This window comes from Leptosomus discolor, chromosome 10 (assembly GCF_034619465.1).
Source record: "Leptosomus discolor isolate bLepDis1 chromosome 10, bLepDis1.hap2, whole genome shotgun sequence".
Classification (NCBI taxonomy): domain Eukaryota; kingdom Metazoa; phylum Chordata; class Aves; order Leptosomiformes; family Leptosomidae; genus Leptosomus; species Leptosomus discolor.
The window spans coordinates 1,439,550-1,453,919 of NC_141400.1; the positions used below are offsets into that span (position 1 = coordinate 1,439,550).

Genomic DNA, 14,370 nt, shown 5'->3' on the forward strand with positions numbered 1-14,370 from the left:
CAGACATGATTTTCATGTTTACAGCTGTGAAAAGAAAGAATTTCATAGATGAGAAATCAAGCGTTATCCAGGGTAAGAAGTTGTGTGTGCAACCTCTCTTCGGCTGGTTTCTATCTGCAAATGATGAATATCAGTGACAGCACTGAGATCTATGAAGTGTTTGAGAAGAGTCTTGGCGATGCTGTTTGTGAGGAGGTACTGGTAGAGACGAGGCATGTGTTTTGTTAATTCCCAGGCTTTATTGCTGTCTACATAATGTAAGTCTGAAAGTGTCATATTTTTGGATATCCCACTGCTCAGAATGCCCACTGGCCAAGTTGTGAGTTCATCATTTAGCTTTCCTGTTACTCAATGTTCCCTGTGAATGGCAGTTATTAAGCATAGACGTACCCTTTACAGTAACATTTGAGTGACATGAATCCTCTGAGTTGCCCATGTGGTGAAGTAGGATGATGGTGTCTTTGAGCTGATCCTTTGATGACTGAGTCATTCTTGGAGCACCATATCACTTATGCCCTTGAGAACATCTTCTATTTCTTCAAAGTAGTAGGATGAGCAGAGGATTCTCCTTGCATGCGTCCATGTTGTGATCCCTGTTCTCAAGAAGGAGTTGTGCATGCAACTTCTCTTTCAATGGTGTCTGCAAAGGCAGCCTTTGTGTTGTGTAATGTTTCAGCAGGGTGAATAATTCTGTCTGACCAGAGACCGGGCAGGTGAAAAAGTTTGCTGTGGTATACTTGAAATATGCAAAAGATGTAAAGATGGTATAGAAGTTCAGTTTATCCTAGTTGTTAGATGAGGCCCACAGTTGTGTTTCCATGTATTTTCCCTTTGTTATTGTCCAAAAAAAAATATGTTGAGGAATTGTGGCTATGGTCTGTCATGTGAGTGCCTGTGTGAGCCTCCTGTGGACTTTTCACAAACTAGCTATCTTTCTTGTGTAGCTACTACAGTGGAGACAATCTGAAATGTTAAGATATGAATCCTTCATTTCTGTAAGTTTCCTTTTCTAGCCTTGTTTGTTAACAGTTCTAAAGCTGGGCCTCATTGTGACTGGTAACCCTTAAAATATTAAAAGGTCTCTGATAATTGTTGGGCTGGGGGAACAGTCCATACCGTGAAGGTGCACATCTGCCAAGACAAAGACTTTGATCTCCTTCTGTTCCCATAAAATCTTACTGAATGAAATGCTCTTTTGTCTGTGGTCAAAATACTGGACATCACCTGTGGAGTAACTAAAGGCTGTGAATGCAGAGCAAGGAAGGTGAGAGGCTGGCTGTGAGCCAGGAAACTAGGTGGGTCAATGTTATTTTGGCTGAGCAATGGTTTGATGTCATACCTGGTGCCAAGGCCTGTGCCATTCATGCTCTGATCCTGCTTTTCCTGTCCTGAAATGCAGTGACGGTCCTCCAGTAATAAAGTATTTGTGCAATAACTGTGCCTGTAGAACAATGCATGAGTAGAAAGGCTTATAATCCCTGTGTGAAACTTCTTTTACCCATCTGTATCTCCCTGTAAGATTGCGATGCGGAGTTTCTTCACAGTTGTAATTACAGTTTCTTTCAGGCCTTTGTTTCCTGAAAGGTCGTGGTTCATTTTAGCCAGTTCTGGACAGTGATTTTTGCATTTGAATGTCTTATTTTGCAGCAAATAGTTGCTTCAGCCAGCTAAGGCAGAATTTTATGTGTGACAAAAATGGAGCAGAAGCTCAAAGGAATTCTGTAGTAATTTCTCAGAGACTGAGCTTGAGAAAGAGGCTCATGATAAGCTCTTTACACTGATGGCTTCATATTTGTGGGAGGTGAGCAGGCCACAGAGTAGAAAAAAATTGCTGAGAGTTGGTGACCATGGCTTAAAATGAAACCTCTGTTACATAGTCCAGAGTAAGAATTTAGGGCCATTCTTGCAGCTTGAGATATGAATGATTCCACATGCCCTCAGGGATGATTTTCAACACCTACAGTGAAGACCAAGAAGACTCCCTGGTGAGTGTCTCTGACAACACTTTTTTTTCCTAAAGTTTCCTTGCCTTGCTTGTCTGGTTTAAGGTTTTTTTCCTCTTTTCTTGGTTTCCTATATATGTAGCTTTACTTGTCATTATCATTATTGCTTCATTTAGCAGTGCATAGGGTGCGTCTTGTGCATGTTACAGCGGGTACAGCTGTGAGTATATCTTTGTGTTCTGTTACTGTTGGGGGGAACAGATGTAAACGTGACCTTAGCAGAAGTGACATCTCTGTGGAACAGTGCCTGTGGTAAAAGAGGGGAAGAGATTCCGCTTAAGTGGATAGTTTGATGACCCATTCTCTGTTGGATGTCCAGTTGTCTTTTAGTTTGTCTGATTATGATTGGTGTGCTTTATAATCCTTCTGTTTCTTCTCGGAAGGGTGGTGAGCAGAGAAATGTACCTCCCTTCTTGCTGTGATTGAGGTGCGCCATCAAATCATGATATACTTTTACCAATTATGAGAAGGTCAGAAGCAAACGTGCTGGTTGTGTATAGCTTGAGAGAAGACAAGGGAGCTCTGTGTGTGAGGCTGTAGAAGATGAGATGGTCATTTTCCTGCTTGTCATAGTTAACACAACCATGTGTCTAATGGAGTATCGTGCAATTTGAGTTGCTTTTGCTCAGTAAGTCTGGCCTAGGAAATAGGATTCCACCCGATCCATTCATTTCTGTATGTTTCTAGCTCTTGCCTTGCTAGTTGTTATGACCTAAAACTCGACCTCCAGGTGTCTGATCAAATGGGGAAGGTCCCATCTGTTCCAATGATCTGAGTGCAGGGGCAGTTCCCACACACACCTGTGATGTTTACAGCTGTACAGAGGAAGGCTTTCACAGACACACGTGTGCTCCCAGACACACACTCGTCTGTAGCGCAAGAAAGCAAACCCCTCTCTACTGCAATGCTCCAAGTGCAGAGTGACAACCCAGCCCAGGTAAGGTTTCCATGAACAGACTGGGGCTAGTGGAAGAACACATGCAGGGTGACCCCCAAGGTCCTCAATAAGATGCTGGCCGCTCAGCTGGAGAGACACAAGTTTGGCAGTTGGCCTGTTAGATGGATAACGAACTGGCTGGATGGCCGCGTCCGAAGAGTTATAGTCAATGGGTCAATGTCCTCCAAGTGGAAACCAGTAACACGGTGTCCCTCAAGGGTCCATACTTGGACCAAAACTATTTACCATCTTCATAAACAGAAGGATTATATGCACTCTCAGTGAGTTTTCAGACAACACCAAGGTGAGTGGTGCAGTTGATTCACTCAAGGGAAGGGATGCCTTGAAGAAGGGAGGCCATTCTGCTGTGAAGAAGGGCTGAAGGAGTTGAGGTTCTTCAGCCTGGAGAAGAGAAGGCTCTGGGGAGACCTTACTGTGGCTTTTCAATACATAAACAGGGCTTAAAAGAAAGACAGAGAGAGACTTTTTATCAGGGCCTGTTGTGACAGGACAAAGCGATGGTTTTAAACTGAAAAGAGCGTATGTCTATTTAGAATGGACATAAGGAAGAAATATTTTATAATGAAGTTGCATATCTGTGGAACATTTTGTGTGGTAAAAGAGTGGAAGAATTTCCACATAAGCAGATAGTTTGGTAACCCGTTCTCCGTTGGATGAGTGTTCCTCTTTTAGTTTGGCTGTTTATCAGTTATGTGCTTTAGAGTCTTTCTGTTTCTCCTCTGAATGGTGGTGAGGAGACAAAGGTACCCCCTATCTTGGTGTGATCATGGTGCATTATCATCTCATGAGCTGTTTTTGCCAATATGAGAAGGTCAGAAGGAAATGTGCTAGTTGTGTATGGTTGGGGAGAAGACAGGGGAGTTCTATACGTGAGGTTGCAGAAGAAGAGATGATCATTTCCCTGCTTGTAACAGTTAAACACCACTGTATTCCTGACAGAGTACCATGTAATTTGAGTTGCGTTTACTGAATATGTTTGGCCTAAAAAATATGATTCTACCTGATCCTTTAATTTCGATATTTTTCTAACTCTGGCCTTGCTTGTTGTCATGAGCTACAGCTCGACCTCAGAGTGTCTGATCATGTGTAGAGGGTCCCATCTGTTCCAGTGGTCTGAGTGCAGGGGCAGATCCCGTACACACCTGTGATATCTACAGCTGTACAGAGGAAGGATTTCACAGGCACACGTGTGCTCCCAGAGGCACACTTGTCAGTAGTGAAAGAATATAAAATGGTTTGCTTTGTACATAGATTTACTTGTAATTATCAGCATAGCTTTTTTTAGCAATGTGTTGTGTGCTATTGCCTCTTGCTCTTCCTACAACAGGTGTGAAAGGCCATGGATGTGAGGGTATCTCTGTGTTCTGTTAGGGTTGGGGGGAATAGATGTAAACACGACCTTAGCAGAAGTGGCAGCTCTGTGGAACAGTGCCTGGGGCAGAAGAAGGGAGGACATTCCCTCTAAGCGGATAATTTGAGGACCCATTCTCTCTTGGATGACCCCTCCTCTTTTATTTTGGACGTTTATCATTCACGTTCCGTAGAATCCTTCTGTTTCTTCTGTAAGAATGCAAAATCCTCTCTACTGCAGTGCCCAAAATGCAGAGTGGCAACCCAGCACAGGCACGGTTTCCATGAGCAGACTAGGGGGCCAGTGGGACAATGCGTGCAGGCTGTCCCCCACAAGATGTTGCCTGCTGTATTGGAGTGACATGGGGTTTAGATATGGACTGTCAGACGGATAAGGAACTGGCTGGGTGGCCATGTCCAAAGATTTATAGTCAATGGCTCAATATCCAAGTAGAAACAGGTAATGTGTGGTGGCCCTCAAGGGTTTGTACTTGGACCAGTTCTGTTTGATACCTTCACAGGCAGTGGGAACTGGTCCTACATGAGAACGCCATGAAGTTCAAGAAGGCCAAGTGCAAAGTCCTGCACCTGTGTGGGGACAATCCCCAGTTTCCATAGAGAACATGGGATGAATGAACTGAGAGCAGCCTTGTAGAGAAGGACTTGGGGATACTGACGGGTGACAAATGGGACATGAGCTGACAATGTGCACTTGCTACTCAGAAAGCCAAGTATATCCTGGTCTGCTTAACAACTAGTGTGGGCAACAGCTTGAGGGAGGTGGTTCTCCGCCTCTACTCTGTTTTGTGAGACCGCATATGTAGTATTGAGTGCAGCTTTGGGGTCCACACTAAAAGAAAGACAAGAACCTGTTAGAACTTGTCCAGAGGAGAGCCTCAAAAGTTCTCAAAGTGCAGGAACATCTCTCCTATGAAGGAATTGAGGTCCTTCAGTTTGGAGAAGAGAAGGGTTTGCAGAGACATTATTGTGACTTTTCAATATATAAAAGGGTTTTAAAAGAAAGGGAGAAGAGGATGGTTTTAAACTGAAAGAGGGTAGGTTTCCATTGGACATGAGGAAGAAATGTTTTAGAATGAGCATGGTGAGGCCTTGGAACAGGTTGCCCAGAGAAGTTGTAGATGCACCACCATTCAAAGTGTTGAAGGTCAGGCTGGATGGGGCTTTGAGCAACCTGAGGCAGTGAAAAATGTCCCTGCCCATGGCAGAGCACTGGACTCAATGATCCTTAAATGTCCTCCCCAACCCAACCCATTCTTTGGTGCTATGAAAGAGCTGACGTAGCTTTACACTTTCACACTGCCAGCCCATCAAGCACAGAGATAAAACAGAAAGAACTTTTGTGAAGCAGAAACAAAATGCTGAAGGTTATTCTGCTCTCTTCACATAGAATAATTGCTCTTCTCCCTAGAGGAAAAAATCAACAGTGGGACAAATCAGAGACTAAAATGCACATTTGGAAGAAAAGCAGGGAGGATGGTAACCCTTTGCAGGCCCAATATGAAAGGACTGCAATGACTTTTTCTTCATTGTATTTATGGCTTCTTATTGATTACACCACCACAAATATTTTCTTCTTAGTATTTCTCACAGGTAAGGAAAGCAGAATTGAAAATAATGTCTTCCACAACTGTAAAACTGTCTATTCCTCTTCTACTTCGATTTAGATTTTGTATAGAGCAGCTGAGGTCCTTTCCTTATTTCTCTGCAATGAAGAATTACTACTGACTAGTCACTGAGACCCAAAAGTACCCGACAGCGTATGTCAGTTTTAAACGCCTTTGGAGTCCCATTAAGCAAGTGCCTCTGCGCTGCCCGATTCCAATTCCAGAGAGACCCCAAAGGCGGGTGCGGGCAGCGAAGGCCGGGCAGAAGCGCGGCCCCTGTGAGCGCGGCCACGAGGCGGCTGCGGTGGCGTCGCGGCGCCTCCGGGTGCCGCTGTTGGCCGAGGCGGAGCGGCGCTGGAGCCGCAGCCGCAGCCGCAGCCGCCGCGGAGCCGCCGCAGCGTCCTGCCCCCGCGGGCTGCTCGCTCGCCCGGCGGCGGCCAGAGCGGCAGCGGCGCGGGCAGCAGAGGCGAGCGGCGGCGCGGCGCGGGGAGCGGCGGCGTCCGAGGCGGCGGCGGCGAGCTCGCAGCCCTGCGGCGGCCCCTGCGCGGGCTGCGGAGCGCGGCGGAAGGCCGGGCGGAGGGCGGGCAGCGGCGGAAGGAGGAGCGCGGCGCTCGCTGTGCAGAATGGCGGGGAGGCAGAGGCAGAGCCGGCGGCGAGCAGCCGGGCGAGTGCTGCTGTCCGCTCTGGTGCTGGGCTTGTGCTGCCGGGCGGCGCCGGAGCGGCTCCGCTACGCCATCCCCGAGGAGCTGGGCAGAGGCTCGCTGGTGGGGCCGCTGGCGCGGGACCTGGGGCTGAGCCCGGCCGACCTGCCGGCACGCAAGCTGCGGCTCAGCGCCGAGAAGCCATACTTCGGCGTGAGCGAGGAGACCGGGGAGCTGTACGTGAGCGAGAGGCTGGACCGGGAGGAGCTGTGCGGCGAGGCGGCGTCCTGCTCCGTCAGCTTCGAGGCGCTGGTGCAGAACCCGCTCAACGTTTTCCACGTCGAGGTGGCCATCCAGGACGTCAACGACAACGCGCCGCGCTTCCTACAAGACAATTTCCAGCTGGAGATCAACGAGTTGACTTCTCCCGGCGCCCGGTTTTACCTGGGCATGGCCGAGGACGCGGACGTGGGCGGCAACTCGCTGCAGGGCTACGAGCTGGAGGCCAACGCGTACTTCGCGGTGGAAGTGAAGGAGAGCCCGGACGGCAGCAAGTTCGCGGAGCTGGTGCTGCGCCGAGCGCTGGACCGGGAGAGCGAGCAGAGCCTGCGGCTGGTACTGACGGCGGTGGACGGCGGGGACCCTCCGCGGAGCGGCACCGCCCAGCTCTGCATCAACGTCACCGACGCCAACGACAACGCACCCGTGTTCACGCAGGACCGGTACCGCGCGAGCCTGCGGGAGGACGCGCCGCCGGGCTCGCCGGTGCTGAACGTCTCCGCCACCGACGCCGACGCGGGCACCAACGCCCGCATCTCCTACGGCTTCGGGAAAATGCCGTCCAAGGTGCTTCAGAAGTTCGTGGTGGACGCGGAGAGCGGGATGATCACTCTGCGGGAAGCACTGGACTTCGAGGATGCGCACATGTTCAGCCTGGCCGTGGAGGCGAGGGACGGTGGCGGTCTGGTGGCGCACTGCAAGGTGGAGGTGGAGGTGCTGGACGTGAACGACAACGCGCCCGAGGTGACGCTGACGTCGGTGTCGAGCCCAGTGCCCGAGGACGCGCCGGTCGGCACGGTGGTGGCCCTGGTGAAAGTTCGGGACCGGGACTCCGGGGAGAACGGTCAGGTGTGGTGCGAGCTGTCGGGCGAGGCGCCGCTGTCGCTGTTGTCGTCGTCGTCGTCGGGCGGCTCGTACAAGGTGGTGACGGCGAGCTCGCTGGACCGTGAGCAGGCGTCCGAGCACCGCGTGACGGTGGTGGCGCGGGACCGGGGCGCGCCGGCGCTGTCCAGCGTGGCGGCGCTGGTGCTGGAGGTGTCGGACGTGAACGACAACGCGCCGGTGTTCGAGGAGGCGGCCTACAGCGCGTACGTGCCGGAGAACAACGCGGCGGGCGCGGAGGTGGTGCGCGTGCGGGCGCGGGACGCGGACGCGGGCGCCAACGGGCGCGTGAGCTACTGGCTGGCGGGCGGCAGCGCGGGCGCGGCGGCGTACGTGTCGGTGGAGGCGCGGAGCGGCGCGGTGTACGCGCAGCGCTCCTTGGACTACGAGCAGTGCCGCGAGTTCGCGGTGGCGGTGCGGGCGCAGGACGGCGGGGCGCCGGCGCGCAGCTCGACGGCGACGGTGCGCGTCTTCGTGCTGGACCGCAACGACAACGCGCCGCGGGTGCTGTGGCCGGCGGCGGGAGCGGCGGGGGGATCGCCGTCGTCGTCGTCATTCGAGGTGGTGCCGCGTTCGGCCGAGGCCGGGTACCTGGTGGCCAAGGTGGTGGCGGTGGACGCGGACGCGGGGCGCAACGCGTGGCTGTCGTACGAGCTGGTGCAGGCGGCGGAGCCGGCGCTGTTCCGCGTGGGGCTGCACAGCGGCGAGGTGCGGACGGCGCGGGCCGTGTCGGAGAGGGACGCGGCGAAGCAGCGGCTGGTGGCCGTGGTGAAGGACCACGGGCAGCCGGCGCTGTCGGCCACGGCCACGCTGCACGTGGTGCTGGCCGAGAGCCTGCAGGAGGCGCTGCCGGCGCTGAGCGAGCGGGCGGCGGGCGCCGAGCCGCCGGCGGAGCTGCAGTTCTACCTGGTGCTGGCGCTGGCGCTGCTGTCGGCGCTGTTCGTGCTGAGCGTGGCGCTGGCCGTGCTGGCGCGGGTGCGGCGGGCCGGGCCGCCCGCCGTGCTGCGCTGCCTGGGCGCGCAGCGCTTCTCCGTGGCCGGCGCCGCCTTCCCGGCCGACTTCTGCGAGGGCACCTTGCCCTACTCCTACAACCTGTGCGTGGCGCCGGGCCGCGCCGCCGCCGAGGCCGCTTGGCTGCCGCCGCCGCTGCCCAGCCTGCCCGCGGAGGAGCTTCTCGGCGCGGAGGCCTGCGGGAAGCGGAGCCCGAGCGGCAGCGCCGACGCGGGAGAGCCGCCGGCGGACCCCGACGCACAGCAGGTCTGTAGTCTCCCGCGCTCTTTTTTGTCAGCCTTTCTCAACCGTCCTCCCTATTCCTCTGAGTTTTCTACGGCTGGTGTGGATGGGGAGATCTGATCCGTGTCTTCATGAAGGAACTAATGATGCATTAACGGTATATCCCCCTTCCACTGAGAGCAGGCAGCTGGCAGCGGCACTTCTTTGTTCTTTCGCGGTCACAGGTTAAGGGTCTGCTGAGAGGTTTTGACTACATCTCTCGTTTGAGTTTGTAGCGGTGAACGCGTTAAATTAATGATTGTGCATGACGGAGTTGGGGAAAATTGGCGTACGCTTGTTGTTGGAGATTTTTCCTTCCTGGTCGGTTTTTTCCGTAACTGATGTACTTGGATCTAGGTGATAGCTAAATTGAGATCCGTTGATTACTGCTTTTTGCCAAAGGAAAATGCGTGTGGTTCCGTGAATGGAAAAGTTACAGATCGTTCCTCCCTAGTGAATGTTGCCCTCTTCCGCCCAGTGCCCTCCAATCTTTTGGAGAAAAGCTGCTGCAGAAATGGTGGCATTAATGAGGTGGATAAATTTTATCTAGGCATGAGTTTTGTGAGTTGTTTGTGCAGTTATTTCTCATTTCTTTGTCCTGGGTGTTAGTTCCCCTTTTTTTGCCGTCTCTAATCTGTCTTTCACGCAGAGGTGAAGATGTAGAATGGGATCTGGAAAAAACAAACAAACAAACAAACAAACAAAAACAAACACGAAATTGCCTGGTTTTTTTTCAGAGCCTCCTATCCTCTTTTCCTATCGAGTTTTCCAAAAGAGAGGCGCTTGGACCTTGTATATCGTCTTAATAGTGCAATAGTAATCCTAGGACTTCGGTGTCAGCCACTTTTTGCAATAGTTGTTGTATCTTTACAAGGAAGGACCTCTACTTGTTCTCTGAACACATCTGAAAGGAGAAGGCAATACTCGGAATGACAGCAATTAGGCACTTGAATTTGCACATTTACAAATGTTCCGCGTAGTTTAGGGTGTGCGTCTGTACTTGTCTTCTCCTTCTGTCCTACGGTATTTTGTTGAAACGCTGTACTACCAACAGGCAGATTCAAGAATTAGATGAATGCTTTACTAACGAGCATTTATCTTTTACAGGGTGATTTTTGGCAAGAAAAAACCCTGTTCCTGGTCGTTCAAGCTTTTGAATTACTTGATTAAATGGAAATATGTATAAAGTACACAAACCGTAAATTTATGTGGCCTATTAATAAACGAAATCAGACGTGGGATTCTTTCAACTCAGCTTTACCAGTGTTAACTGTATCTTTAGGTGTACTAACATTTTAATGCAAGTCATTTGCTCTTATATAATTGAAAAATACAGCTGAGAATAGAAGAATATCGGGAAAATAGTTGTATAAGAAAAGTTTGGAGGAAACCAAAGCTGTCGTAGGGCTTCAAACACCCCACATTTTGATAGTGTGGGCCACAAGATGGGTACAGAAGATAAGGCAGTTCCCCCTGCTTTCCTTCCTGCTGTACTCACAAAGTCGTTTTTTCTGCAGTGTGGGGCGGAACGGAGCAGGTGATTCTGGCCGGGTTCACTGCAGGTTCCTCCTGGGTTGTTGTAGAACAATCAGTGTGAAGTGATCTCCATTGGGCAGCCAGGATGGACAGGAGAGGATGATTTTGGAGCAGCAGGTGAGCCTCCTGCTGTACTGGTCTTCTAGGGAGATATCACAGAGCCCATGGTAGGTGGCTGAGCAGCTCCACTTCCTCATGAGTTGTATAGTGTTGGTGTTGTCGGGTCTCGATTTCAGTGGACTTACTCCACCCTCTTCAGCCTTTAAACGTCTGATCTCAGTCAGTGATCAGGGAGTAGTTAAATTGCAGCGTATTCTACATGAACAGAAGTATTTAAAGCAAAGTTTCTGCCTGTTGGGTTATTGACCCTGAAATCTCTGTAATTTTGGAGGGCGGGATTCTGTATCTGATTATCCTGTTTTCTATCTCGGAGCCTGTTTTCTATCTGTGAATCAGTGATTCAAGCATGACTACTACATAAAAATAGTGTTGCAGATTGTGCTTTTGGACTACTGGGATAAAGACTAATAATATTCTGCGCGACATATTTGCACGACTTTACACATATAGCTGTTAGTAAGTAATTTTTGCAGTGAGGTAGAAAAAAACGTCCACGAGAAGGCCTCTGACATCGTTCTGGTTGTGGAAGGGTGACATTTCACCGTCAAAGAAGAGTTCGGCTGGAGAAAAGCCAAGGCAGGAGATCAGCGCTGGCCGGGGACCGGTGTGTCGCTGGCGGCGGTGCCGTCCCCGCGAGCTGCCCGTGGGCAAGGCAGGGCGGGCAGCGGTGGGCAGCGCTCGGTGCCTGCAGTGCCGGGAGGAGGCTGCGGGCGCCGCTGTTGACCGAGGAGGAGCGAGAGGAAGGCCGGAGCTCTGCAGGCAGCCCCGCCCGCTGCAGCCCGGCTCACTCGCTCGCTCGCTCGCTGTCTGTCTGTCTGACTTTCTCGGCATTCGGGCGGTCTGTGAGCGTCCCCGCGGTGCAGAGCCGCGCTGCAGCGAGGCGGAGGGTCCGGCAGCAGCGGCCGAGAGCGGAGAGCCGGAGCCGCATCGTGGGTGTTCGGCGGGGAGGAGCCGGCCGTGTTGCGGTGCCGGCGGCGCCGCGGCGGCGATGAACGCGTCGGGGAGGCGCTGGGTCCGGCGGGATCGAGCCCTGCTGTGGTGCGTCCTGGTGGCGTTGTGGGAGGCGGCGTGTGGGCAGCTGCGCTACTCGGTGCCCGAGGAGCTGCCGAAGGGCTCGTTCGTGGGCGACGTGGCCAAGGACCTGGGGCTGGAGCTGCCGGCGCTCCGCGATCGCGGCGTCCACCTTGTCTCCGATACACTGATGCAGTATTTCGCCCTGCACGGGAAGACGGGACATTTAGTGACGGCGGAGAGGATAGACAGAGAGCTGCTGTGCGAGAGTGTGCAGCAATGCGTGCTGCGGTGTGAGGTGATAGTGGAGGAGGAAATGCAGGTTTACGAAATCGAAGTGGAGATCACGGACATTAATGACAACGCGCCTAGCTTCAAGGATGTTGAGCTGGAGGAGACAATAAGCGAGACGACAGCGCCGGGTTCGCGGTTTCCCCTGGCCGAAGCTCACGACCCGGACTCGGGGTTGAACGGCCTGCAGAGCTACGAGCTGAGCGGCGACGAGCACTTCTCGCTGGCCGTGCAGGCGGGCCCCGGCGGCGCTCGTCGTCCCGAGCTGGTGCTGGCGAAGGCGCTGGACCGGGAGGAGGCGGCGTTTCACGAGCTGGTGCTGAGGGCGAGCGACGGCGGCGATCCGGCGCGGACGGGCACGGCGCGGCTGCGGGTGTCGGTGCTGGACGCGAACGACAACGCGCCCGTGTTCAGGCAGGCGGAGTACCCGGTGCGTGTGCCCGAGGACGTGCCCGTGGGCTCCACCCTCGTCACCGTCACGGCCACCGACGCCGACGAGGGCCTGAACGGGCACGTGAAATACTCGCTGAAGAAAATCACCGAGAAAGCCTCCCAGATATTCCTGTTGGATGCCGAGACGGGTTCGATCACGCTGTTGCGGAGCCTGGACTTCGAGGAAGGTGACTCGTACGAACTGGAGGTGCAGGCACGGGACGGCGGTGGCCTTTCTCACACGGCGAAAGTCGCGATCACGGTGACAGACGTCAACGACAACGCCCCTGAGATTTCGGTGCGGTCGGCGCTGAACGCGATCTCGGAGGACGCGCCGCCGGGGACGGTGGTGGCCCTGTTACACGTGCAGGACCGGGACTCGGGGGCGAACGGCGAGGTGCGGTGCTGGCTGGACGGGGGCGTCCCGTTCGTGCTGCAGAGCTCGCAGGGCAGCTACTACCGCGTGGTGACGGCGCGGGAGCTGGACCGGGAGGAGGTGTGGGAGTACAACGTGACGGTGCGGGCGGCGGACGGCGGTTCGCCGTCGCTGCGGAGCAGCGCGGTGCTGGCGCTGCGCGTGCTGGACGTGAACGACAACGCGCCGGTGTTCGCGGAGGCGCGGTACAGCGCGCGGCTGGCCGAGAACAACGCGGCGGGCGCGCTGGTGCTGACGGTGCGGGCGACGGACGCGGACTGGGGGGCGAACGCGCGCGTGCGGTACCGGCTGGGGGAGGGTCTTGTGCGGGGCGCGCCGCTGTCGTCGTACGTGTCGGTGCAGGCGGAGACGGGCGCGCTGTACGCGCTGCGCTCGTTCGACTACGAGGAGGTGCGCGAGGTGGGGCTGTGGGTGCGGGCGGAGGACGGCGGCGCGCCGGCGCTGAGCAGCAACGTGTCGGTGCGGCTGGTGATCGTGGACGAGAACGACAACGCGCCGCAGGTGCTGTACCCGCCGGCGGCGTCGTCGGCGGCGGCGGCGAGCGCGGGGTTGGGGTCGCGGTCGGGGTCGGTGTGGGGCTGGTCGGGCGTGGAGCTGGCGCCGCGCTCGGCGGAGCCCGGGTCGCTGGTGGCCAAGGTGGTGGCGGTGGACGCGGACGCGGGTCAGAACGCGTGGCTGTCGTACGAGCTGGCCAAGGCGACGGAGCCGGGGCTGTTCCGCGTGGGGCTGCACAGCGGCGAGGTGCGGACGGCGCGGTCGCCGCTGGCCCGCGACGCGTCGCGGCAGAGCCTGGTGGTGGTGGTGAAGGACCACGGGCGGCCGGCGCTGTCGGCCACGGCCACGCTGACGGTGGTGCTGGCCGAGAGCGTGGCCGAGCTGCTGTGGGAGCTGGGCAGCGCGGCGGCGGCGGCGGCGGCGCCGGGCGAGGCGGCCGGCGGGCTGACGCGGTGGCTGGTGGTGGCCGTGGCGGCCGTGTCCTGCCTGTTCGTCGCCTTCCTGCTGCTGCTGCTGGCGCTGCGCCTGCGGCGCTGGCGTCGCTCGCAGCTGCTGGCGGCGGGCAGCGGCGCCCTGCGCGGCGTGCCGGCCTCGACCTTCGTGGGCATCGACGGCGTCCGCGCCTTCCTGCACTCCTACTCGCACGAGGTGTCGCTCACCGCCGACTCGCGCAAGAGCCAGCTCCGCTTGTCGGGCGCCAGCTGCTGCGACACCCTGCCGGCCCGGCCGCCGCCCGACGAGCCCGCGCCGCTGCTCGGGGAGGACCCTGCCGGCGCCCGCCGCGCGGACCCGGCCGCTGCCCCGGTGAGTGCCTCTGACCAGGCTTTCCCCGCCACGCTTCCCTCTGCTGCTTCCCGGCGCTTTCCCGGCGGGTTCTGCGTCCTGCGGAGGGAGGTTGGGTGCCCAGGAAGGCGGAGCTTCGCTGCGCAACGCGCTGTGCGCTGGTGCCTCTCGCTGCGTGGCAGTGAACGCGGGCTTGTGGCTGAGCGTTACAGTTGTTGTGAGGGGCAGGAGAAGTGTGGGGCTGCTGCTGGCTTGA

General features: G+C 55.7%; 1 protein-coding gene across 1 annotated transcript; it reads left to right on the forward strand.

Moving 5' to 3' along the window:
• Positions 1–6,559: 6,559 nt before the first annotated feature.
• On the forward strand, positions 6,560–14,370 carry LOC104353471 (uncharacterized). The gene is given in 5 exon segments (XM_086471222.1): positions 6,560–8,995; positions 11,196–13,463; positions 13,881–14,101; positions 14,103–14,135; positions 14,226–14,370. Coding segments are annotated over 5 exon segments (5,103 nt in total).